At 38.5% G+C, this 11,462-nt stretch overlaps 1 protein-coding gene across 2 annotated transcripts in view; it reads right to left on the bottom strand.

Moving 5' to 3' along the window:
* Positions 1–2,842: 2,842 nt before the first annotated feature.
* kcnh8 (potassium voltage-gated channel, subfamily H (eag-related), member 8) overlaps positions 2,843–11,462 on the bottom strand; it is a 73,420-nt gene continuing 64,800 nt past the window's right edge. For both annotated transcript variants that reach the window (XM_051873217.1, XM_051873218.1), the window contains one exon: positions 2,843–4,861. In XM_051873217.1, coding sequence (XP_051729177.1) covers positions 4,355–4,861 — 507 coding nt within the window. In that variant the 3' untranslated portion in view covers positions 2,843–4,354. The remainder of the gene's footprint in view (positions 4,862–11,462) is intronic.

Genomic DNA, 11,462 nt, shown 5'->3' with positions numbered 1-11,462 from the left:
TGTATTACTGTTACTAAAAATAAAACTACATCTGATTATGCTATGTTAGCTACTTGACAAAATAGTGTTTTTCTCTGAGGCATGGTAAAGCATGGTACTCGCAAAAAATCAAGAAAATTAGATTTAAATAAGACTAAACATGTTGAGCTATATAACAATAATTAGTTTTCTGTCTATAAATATATCAAAACAGTTGTTCCCTTGTCTATTAAAACGTGTAATATATTAAAGCGTCTTTGGTGTTTCCATGGTTTCTACAAAATAAAACCGGAAACCGGAAACCGAGGGTAATGCGGATATGATGCAATTGACAGGCGACTCCTCACACGTCCCGGAGCCTTGGTTAAAACTGCAATTTTCTCACGATTTACAAATAGTTGGAAACATTTGGGATATTGTAAGTACTCAAGTGACTGCACCTTTAATATTTTTTCACTTTTGTTTTTATTTTTTAATATTTAGAATTTAGCTTTAACTTATTTTTATTTAGTTTTAGTAATTTTAGTACTTCAACTTTAAATTATTTTATTTCAGTTAGTTGAGGCAGCATTTCTGATTTTAAGTTTAAATTTTTATTTCTAATTTATATCTAATATGTTTTTGATTTCAGCTTCATTTCAATTAATGATTAATAATAATGATTCAATTAATAAAGTTTTACATTTTAGTTAAAATGTTAGTTCACCCGAAAATGAAAATTCTGTCATTAATTACTCACCCTCATGTAGTTCCACCCAAAGACCTTCGTTCATCTTCGGAACACAATAAGATATTTTTGATAAAATCCGATGGCTCAGTGAGGCCTCCATTGCCAGCAATATAATTAACACTTTCAGATGGACAGAAAGCTACTAAAGACATATTTAAAACAGTTCACGTGACTACAGTGGTTCAACCTTAATGCTATGAAGCGACGAGAATGCTTTTTGTGCGCCAAAAAAAACTAAAAAAACGACTTTATTCAACAATATCTAGTGATGGGCGATTTCATGAAGCTTCGAAGCTTTATGAATCTTTTGTTTTGAATCAGTGGTTCAGAGCGTGTATCAAACTGCCAAAGTCATGCTCCCCAGTGGTGAACCATTGAAATTTTAAAACACTTATGTTGTAACGAAGCCTTGTTTACTGAAATCACGTGACTTTGGCAGTTTGACACACGCTCCGTACCACTGATTCGAAACAAAAGATTCGTAAAGCTTCAAAGCTTCATGAAATCGCCCATCACTAGATATTGCTGAATAAAGTCATTATTTTGTTTTTTTTGGCACACAATAAGTATTGTCATCGCTTCATAACATTAAGGTTGAACCACTGTAGTCACATGAACTGTTTTAAATATGTCTTTAGTACCTTTCTGGCCGTCTGAATGTTAATTATCTTGCTGGCAATGGAGGCCTCACTGAGCCATCGGAGTTTATCAAAAATATCTTAATTTGTGTTCCGAAGATGAACAAAGATCTTAAGGGTGTGGAATGACATGAGGGTGAGTAATTAATGACAGAATTCTCATTTTTAGGTGAACTAACCCTTTAATATTAACATTGTGGCTGCCTAATGTGTTTTTTTCACTTAAGAATTAAAATTTCCTAATAATTTACTCACCCCATGTCATCCACGATGTTCATGTCTTTCTTTCTTCAGTCGAAAATAAATAAAGTTATTTGAGGAAAACATTACAGGATTTTTCTCCATATGGGACTCAGGTCATGGGTTGAAGGTCCAAATTGCAGTTTCAATGCAGCTTCAAAGTGCTCTACACGATCCCGGCTGAGGAATAAGGGTCTTGTTTAGTGAAACGATCGGTCATTTTCTAAAATAAAAATAAAAATGTATACACTTTTTAACCACAAATGCTCTTCTTGCACTAGCTCTGCGATGCGACCATCATGTTGGAAAAGTCACACGTGACGTAGGCGAAAGTACCGATCCAGTGTCTACAAAGCGAACGTGCAAAGACTTAGTCAAATGCACTTTACAAAAAAAGGTAAAACAATGATGTCAGACGATTTTGAAGTTGGAGGAGAAAATGAAATGGAGTTTTTCACCTTTCTGTGGTAATTCATCTTACATCACGCATGACCTTTCCAATGTGATTATGTAATGCATGGAGCATTGCAGAGCAGTGCAAAATGAGCATTTGTGGTTAAAAAGTATATAATTTTTTTTTTTTTTTTTTTTTTTTTTTTAGAAAATGACCGATCGTTTCGCTAGACATCTGGGATTGTGTAGAGTCTTTTGAAGCTGCACTGAAATGGCAATTTGGACCTTCAACACGTACCCCAGTGAAGTACACTATATGGAGAAAAATCTGGAATGTTTCCCTCAAAAACCTTAATTTCTTTTCAACTGAAGAAAGAAAGACAAACATCTTGGATGACATGGGGGTGAGTAAATTATCAGGGAATTTTAATAAAGTGAACTAACTTCATTGTTAGTTCATAATATCAAATGCATTAATTAATTTTAACTTTAGTGTAAAGTGTTTCTGTCTTTAGCATTAGCGATGGCGCTTGAAAGGGGATGCAACTTCTCAGAGGCTTTTAGGATGCTGTCATTGTGCTGTGATTTAGCATGCTAAATGTCTAACAGTAACCTGTATACAGCCAGCACTTTAAAACCCTCTCCAAGAAGTTTTGTCTCTAAATTCATCCTCTTTAAAGCCTCGTCGCAACAGCCATCAAAGCACCGCTTCTGTAACAAATTCCCCACCTTCAACAATAAATTCTACAACAATTACTGTCAAATTTCAGATCGCCCACTGTGAGCAATGTTCCCATTATTATGCGTAATCCATCTCCTTTTTATGTGAGGACTATGGTAGTTTTGTGCAATTAAATGTTAATTATTTAGCTTATTTATTGAATATCTGTCAGCTTATTGTTGAAGAGTTTCTTTAACCATCTTGTCATATATGCCTGACTAGTCAGATTAGTCTCCAATGGACGTGACATGACTATTATTAATTATGCAATGCTTTTTTAAGACTGACTAGTTGTTCAGACAACCCATCAACTAGTTAAATTGTTATACATAGCATTTTAAAACAAGCAGATTCATTGTATCTTTACACCATACATGGCTAATCTGACTAAATTACAGGGTAAAGTCAGTCATCAAGCACTAAGAACCTTGATTAATAGAACTCGTACTTTTAAGCATACATTATATCTGATTAAAGAGCTGATTTTCTAATATAAATTCTGAATATGGAAGTTCTCTCTTTTTACTTAACTAGACAGATAGCATCCAGCAGCATTAGCATACCAGTCAACCTGCAAGATTTCTTCCCATCCTTTTACTGAGCAAAGTCATGATGTTAGCGTTAAGATTTTAGGTTCCAGAAAATTATTACTAAAAATGACAGTTTTAAAGTAATGTTCCAGGTTGAAAACAAGTTAATTTTTCCATCCTAATATCCATTTTTATTGGAGCTGTAAATTGTCCTTTTACTAGTGGGACTACCAAAGGTCGGTTAACATCTATGGTGTATATTTTAGTGTTATTCATAGACTGCCATTGGAAATACATTAATATAATTGCGATTTACAACCCAAGGAACACTGTCAATCTTTTTACGGTGATAATCGACAGCATGTCACAGATGGTGATAAAGCGCAACTTGTAATAAATCTAGAACATTTCATTACATAGAAGTTTATTTTGTGGGGGGACATTATTTAGGCATAAAAGTTTAGTCAAATTTTGAGCCGTGGATGATTGACTGCTTACTACTAATTAACTCTTAGCTGGTCAGAATAGTTCTATAACATAGTGGCTTTGTTTAATGGAACTGGCCCCTGAAGTTTTTCTTAATATTAACAGTACTTGGACATATAATGAATGCAGTGAATGTGAAATGTGGGTTGAATCTCAATCACAAACCGTTTGTTTTAGCAGGGAGGTTAGGTCCTAGTAAACTGTCTGCTGTTGGAACTCCAAATAAGCTGTAAAAAATAATTTTTCAAAGTTGTAAAAAAAAAAAAAAAAAAAAAAAAGATTTTTGGAGTGTTTTACAAGAAAATAAAAATTTCTACTTAGAAATTTCATGTGTTACTTGCTGCTGCTTTAAAATTAATTGTGAAATTTAATAGCAATTATATAGTGAAAACTGTTTCTACACTAAATTGTTTAGTGTAGTTTTCCTGATTAGAGATATCCCTTTAGTTTCTAGCATTCAAAAACATGCCGTTAGAGAGATTATCTTAAAAACTGAAAGGGTAAACACGTATATCTTCGAAGGAACCATTGCTCCATGGCTTTGGCAGTGCGTGTACCACTTATCTTATCAGTTCAGTCCTGAGTCCAGGTCAACACGCAGATTCCAGTGGAACTTGTCCATTTTAAAGGTTGATTGCTACAAACCCAGGGACCTGAGATCCTGCCCTTCTCCCAGCAATGGCTGTCCAGCTCTGGGTAAAGTTCCAGGGGCATGTGAGATGTGTTGATGATGTTGTGGAAGAGGTGTCTCTAGGCTCTGCGAGCGGGTCCGAGCAACTGCGCTGTGCGGAGAAAGGGCCAGTAAAGGCTCTTTGAATCTGTCCGTATGGGGGGATGTGGAAAGTGTGACAGGAAAGGAACTGGGAGACGTGGTGGGGCAGACCAGCTGCAGTTCTTGTGGCCTGAGTGGAAGGGATACAAGTCCTCCCTGACGTATTCCAGGGTGCATCTGTGAAGGAAAAGGCGGGCTGGCCCAGGAAGAACCTTCTCCCTGAAAGGGGATAGGAGGAGAGTGATGTCCCGAGGTAAATGCGGATGTACAGACACCTGGTGTTTGAGGAGAGGCCATCATAGATTCGATGAGAAAGGCAAGACTCCGCATGACTCGTCCCAGCTCAGCCACCTCCCGTCCAAGAGAGCTTACCTGTAACACATATAAACAGGTGTCACATTTGACCTTTAGGGCCTGTTTACACCTGGTATTAAGATGGGTTTGGTTGATTGAATCACAAGTAGAAGAGTGAGACACATTCCCGTTTACACCTGGTCTAGGGTCTATGGATGGGTGAATGTATGGGCTTTTTGAGATCTTTCGATTCAATGGACAAAATAAGCTCGCACAATTTACATATGAACATGACTGGAGGCAATGAAAAAACATACGGAGAGAAGTAGCTTTTGTTTCTGCTCTGATAGGCACTAGACCACGCCGAATGCGATGTGTGCGTGTTAAAAATCAAGATTGGTGAGAGAACATTGTGCTTGCTACATTTTCCATCTTCAAACCCAACTTGGGGCTTCAGCCAACAGTTTAAATGCTGTCTGGCTAGTGCGCTTCCCAAAATGTTTACGCATTATGTAAGTAGGCAGAGAGTAGGTGGAAGGTCTTTTTTGGCTGTTTGTTTTTTGTTTGCTTTTTTCGACTACCTCTGGAAGTGGTCAAAAATGGACAAGCTTAAAATGTTTTAGACCCCGTTTACACCCCTATGTAGCATTGTCCACTTGTGATCCGATTGATCAAAATGCATCTTAATACCAGGTGTAAACAGGGCCTTACAGGCACTAGGAAGCAGACATGTTTGTGTTTTGTCATTAGGGATCCATCACAAGTATATTTAACGGATTCATTAGTCAGTTAAAGGGTTAGTTCACCCAAAAATGAAACTTGGTGTGAGTCGATGTGCGTATGGCCATCTGCCGAAGCCAGTTATTTACGTTTTTAAAGATTTAAATATGGATATTTTTCTAACACAAACGCATCGCTTCGCTTCAGAAGGCCTTTATTAACCCCCCAGAGCTGTTTGGTTATCGTTTATGATGGAAGGTTGCACTTTTTTTGGGCTTCAAAATCTCTTTACTGCCATTATAAAGCTTAGGAGAGCCAGGACATTATTTAATATAACTCTAATCGTATTTGGCTGAAAGAAAAAAGGCATATACACCTAGAATGGCTTCAGGGTGAGTAAATCATGGGGTAATTTTCATTTTTGGGTGAACTATCCCTTTAATGAGTATAATTGACAAATGCAACTATTTTATCTGAGAAAGCTTTTATTAACCTTTAAGGTAAGCACTGATGTTGCCATATGTAGGGCATAGCACATGATTTGATTATTGTTTCTCATCATCAATACAGTATATTACTATAATTGTCAAGGTCTTGTCACCTTGATTGGTCCCATTTTTAGTTTGGTGACAGGATCCTGACACTCATGTGTTTGTCTTGCGTCTGTATGAGCGTGGGGCTTTGGGGTTGTTCTCTGGGCCATGCACTCTTATGTCATTGTTTGAGCACATGGCTTCATTTATGTTTGTTTGCCATGTGCTCACACAAACACAAGACCAAAACTAGACCAAAGTGTTAGGATCCAGACAGCACGCCCTGAACACTCAAACAAGACATAAGAGTGCATGGCCCAGAGAACAACCCCAAAGCCGCATACTCATACAGACATACAGTGTCATGATCCTGTGCCATGTTTGTATGTGCTCTTCCGTCAGCCTTTAGTTTTAGCCCTGCTCTCTTGTTATCCGATTATTGGTTCATGTGCCCCACCTTCTCTCCCTTGTTATCCTTCTGATTTCCTTCCCTATTTATTCTCCCTTTGTTCTCTGTCCTGTGCCAGTTCATTGTGGATTGTTTTCCTATGTTGTTGCTTCCTGTGAGGTGTCTTTTCCGGTCGGTTTGGTCAGTCCCAGATCCTCCAGCCCAGCCAGTTTGCCCTGTGCCTGCTCTGAACTGTGTTTTCCCACTACCTGGTAGTTCCCATTCGAGGGAACTCAACGCTGCGTCAACTAACGCAATGGGGATGTGCCCCCGTGGAACCCGGTGTCTGAGGCACGTGTAACAACATGCCATTCATGGCCGACACAGTGCGATGACATTGCAAGGTGCGCCCCAGGGTATAAGAAGGGCGCCTGAGAACACATTATCAGCTTCTTTGTCTTCAGGAAGCCGCTTGTTTGTGTGCTGTGTGAAGATAGCAGTGTTTACAAAGAAAGGATGGAAAGTAAACAGAATAATGGGGGGCAGACAGTTCAAACAGTGTCCCTCCATGCCCCTGGTCATGAGCTGTGCATTATCTGTCTGGGAGAGAAGCATGCACGTTCAACCTTCAATGTGGCTGGATGCTTTCATTGCAATGATTTCTCACTGAGAAAGCTCCGCTCCCGGTGGCTCTAGCCATGCATTTGCAGAGGCAGCGGGCAGGCTGTGGTCATGGGAATCTCAGACGAAGCTGATAGAGGAGCATGGGGGAGTTCCCCTCACCTCTCCTGCTAGCTCTATTATCCTTATGCCCAAAGCGGAAGCCTGCTTAGCGGATTCTTCTGCGGGAAACGAGAACTCATTGTTTGCCTATGATTCTGATTATATAGACGTGTTAGTAGAGACGGATATTTCTAAAAGATCTGTTTCCTTCTCCATGCAGCAAAGCAAACAATTTCTGCAGAGTCATAAGTGTATAGCTCCGGTGAGCCTTCCATTTCTCCCAGACCAGCACACTGAGGTGTCAGGGTCATGGAAACATCCATACTCTACTCGTGTGGCTCATTCAACTTTGAGTTATTCAAACGTAGAGAGGCTGGGCGAGCAGGGTTATGGGAGGATGCCTCCGTGGAAAGAAATTTAGCAAATTAAGTTTTTGCCCTCTAAACCATGTCAAGCAACATTGAGGTTGGTGGGCAGAGCATATGTGGCGGTCAGTCAAACTGGCAGAGCTTTGCACACTATGGGAATACTGCAAGCATACCAGGCAGACCTGATCAAAGACCTGGATCGAGGGGAAGGTTTATCCCTGTGGGGGTCTCTGCACTGTGTATAACTACAGATCTAGCACTTCGTGCCACCAAGCAGGCAGCTCGATTCCCTTGGCTGGTCAATGGCTGCTATAGTGATGATGCAGAGGCATCTGTGGCTTAATTTGTCAGGCATCAAGGAGTGTTACAAAGCTGTCCTCCTAGATGCCTCTGTCTCACCCTCTGGCCTTTTTTGCGCTGCTGTTGAGACAGTGGTGGACAGGTTTAGAGAGACGAGAACACAGTCGGACGCTTTTGGGAAGTTTATCCCTCACCGGGTTCAGGCTCCTACTAAATCGTCTGCACCTCCACCAGGAATATATTCCTGGAGAGAAGAGCAGAAGACGTGTGTGGCTGTCCAAACTCCTCCTCCAAGAAGTGGGGAGCGGAGGCGCCATAATAGGAGGAAACCACATACAGATTTGAGGGCTGTGTGTATGGTGAAAAAAGGAAAGTGATTGAGCTCTTGCCTCCCCCTTTTTTATTCTTTTCTTCTTCTTCTTCTCCTTCCTTTCTTCCCCAAGAGGTTGTTTATAAAGGAGATAAAATTAGGGGATGGCTCAAATAAGGATGAGCCTGGCACTTGTTGCTATTATTTTAGGACTGGGGCGGTTGGGCCCACACCTTATCCTGAGAAACAAATTAAGATAAGGTTGCTTTATTCAGCCTGTGTAGCCTGCTGTTTGACTCCCTGATAGAATATTTTTAGATGTAGACCTAGACACGTTTGAGACGACTAAACTAGAGTCATTATACTCTCTTCTCTGTCATCTCCTCTTGGTCTGGATATTAAGTTATGCTCCTTCTCATTGCCCCAGTCTTCGGTTGGAAATTGCTAGATGTGGGTCATGGACTTAGCCTAAGCTATGCCTATTTTCTGGTAGCTCTGCTCTAAGAGATCTAGAATGATTGCAATGGAGTATAGAAACTTCAGGGCCTTTCCTAACATCTCTATATTAGAAGAAAAAGGAATGAGATGCTGCATCACATTGCCATGCTTCGGGCATCCCTGTGCATCTGCCTTCAGACAATACGAATCTGATGATGTGTTTCATCTCTTTATGAACAGTGTATTTTAGTGAAAATATATTTTCTTTTTCTAATCAATTAAATTAAATGTTTAATTGTCATTTTAATTAATTTCGAACTTTATAATAAATAAAACATTAACAATGCAATGTTATGCAAATTATATTGATGCAATAACATGCATTTGCAAGTAATGTTTTTTGAAAGAGATGTCACAAAAATTAAAAATATAAAACAATATATAAAATAATTAAAAATATTCTAGTATTTTATAATACTTGTAATGTACTGCAAACATTTATTTATTAAAAAATTAAAGGGTTAGTTCACCCAAAAATGAAAATAATGTAATTTATTACTCACCCTCATGTCATTCCACACCCCTAAGACCTTTGTTCATCTTCGGAACACAAATTAAGATATTTTTGATTAAATCAGCGAGACCTGCATAGACAGCAATGGTACTTCCTCTCTCAAGATCCATAAATGTACTAAAAACATATTTAAATCAGTTCATGTGAGTTCAGTGGTTCTACCTTATCATTATAAAGCGACGAGAATACTTTTTGTGCGCCCAAAAAAAACAAAATAACGACTTTTTAACAATATCTACTGATGGCCGATTTCAAAACACTGCTTCGGAGCGTTATGAATCTTTTGAGTCGAATTAGTGATTCGGATCGCGTATCAAACCACAAAAATCTGAATCCGCTGAAATCATGTGACTTTGGCGCTCTGAATCACTGATTTGATTTGTAAAGCTCTGAAGTTCACGAAGCAGTGTTTTGAAATCGGCCATCACTAGATATTGTTCAAAAGTCGTTATTTTGTTTTTTTGGCGAACAGAAAATGTTCTTATCGCTTTATAATATTAAGGTAGAACCAATGTACTCAAATGAACTGATTTAAATTATGTTTTTAGTACCTTTATGGATCTTGAGAGAGGAAGTACCATTGCTGTCTATGCAGGCCTCGCTGAGCCATCGGATTTAATCAAAAATATCTTCATTTGTGTTCCGAAGATGAACAAAGGTCTTAGGGGTGTGGAACGACATGAGGGTGAGTAATAAATTACATTATTTTCATTTTTGGGTGAACTAACCCTTTAAATTTGACCCATTTATACAGTAAATATTATACAATGCTACATTATGAAAATGAATTTGATGCTTTCACATGCATGCTGCAAACATTTATTTGTTTATTTATTTTTAATTGTATAATTTTATTTTATACTGTAAATGAAAAGTATAGGATTTAAACAAAATTCACAATCTGTTAACAAAGCGTAATTGCTTATTAAGACTCTTTGTGTGTCCTTCTTGGAAAACATAAACCTTTAATTCTAAACATTTGTAATATATACTCCAGTATATAAAGATCTCAAGTTTTTTTGAAAGGGGTACAACAAACAAAAACAAATTAAAACAGTTTCCCACAGCAACAGAACAGTATGATCTTATAAGGCCTTGGGTTGTCCCTCTGCATCCACCCATCTGTCACTGTCTGCTAGAGCCAGCAGCTTTCAGGTGAAACTGGGGTGTTATTTATTTAGGTCCCATGGGACATTATTGTTCGTTGTTGACTTATTGATATTTAGTTATTTTAGGGTTTTCTCTTAAGAAAGATCATTACTTACAGTCCCTGGTGTAGATCCTGATTATTTCACAAAGGGTCTGTATAATTGAATATTTTTATCCCTCAGTTTTTCTTTGGCTTTTGAATCTGGGTGAAAGTACAAAACCTGAACATATACATTTACCTGAAATACAACAAACAAACAAACAAACTAAAAAAAATAATTATAGACCCTAATTTATATAATTGAGTTGAGAAAACATGATGAAGAGCAGCTTAAAATTCAATATTTCAGAACAAACTTTTTAAAATGGGTTTATGTACAACAATGCTTATATTCTGCTAAAAAAGGCATTTTTCAGGCTAGTCCAATTAAAATGATCAAGATGCTGATTAGGTCTAATACCTGAAAAGCAACTTCCATTCATAAAGCCACCATACTGAGAATTATGTTTTCTCCATTTGATTTTTCTAGAAAACCACCAACACTTATGTAACACTTACACTTACAGTTATCATGAAGTACCACAGCTCACTAAATTCAATTTGGATTCCCATAATTACTCTTTCTGTGTATCTTTTTGTGCTGTGTGTCCTTTGTACACATCCCCTGTACTTATGGTTAGCTCAGAATAATAATGTTCATGACGGTCCAGAACACAGCACAGATGATCCAGATTCAGATGGACACTGATTTGGCAGCCACCCTCAGAATCGTGCCAACAAGTGATAATATCCAATAATGAGGGTAATTGGGTAATGATCCATAAATGCCATCAGAGGCGGGGAGGTACAAGACAACAGCTTCAAACAGGAAGGGACAACAGGAAGAGAGCGCTCATCTTCTTGGTGGACCGAATCAAGCATGGATTACAACAAAATCCTGCTGAGAGGCCGGCTGTCAAAAATATATAGTGAGATACAAGAAACAGAGACAGAGATAGAGAGGGAAAAAATGAGGAAGAGTCACAGCAGCAGGGCATCCCTCTCACGACATTACCTGTCAAAAGCCTCATGTCAAAGCCGTGGGCTGACAATCAAGACTGTGGGTTGTCACATAGATTTATATCCATGCCAATACTCAGCAGAAATACAGTTCTCTGTCAGGGTCCGATCTGTAG

This window comes from Ctenopharyngodon idella, chromosome 19, assembly GCF_019924925.1.
Source record: "Ctenopharyngodon idella isolate HZGC_01 chromosome 19, HZGC01, whole genome shotgun sequence".
Lineage (NCBI taxonomy): Eukaryota > Metazoa > Chordata > Actinopteri > Cypriniformes > Xenocyprididae > Ctenopharyngodon > Ctenopharyngodon idella.
Note: the sequence above shows the minus strand (reverse complement) of the source record. Positions and strands in the feature narration are given on the sequence as shown.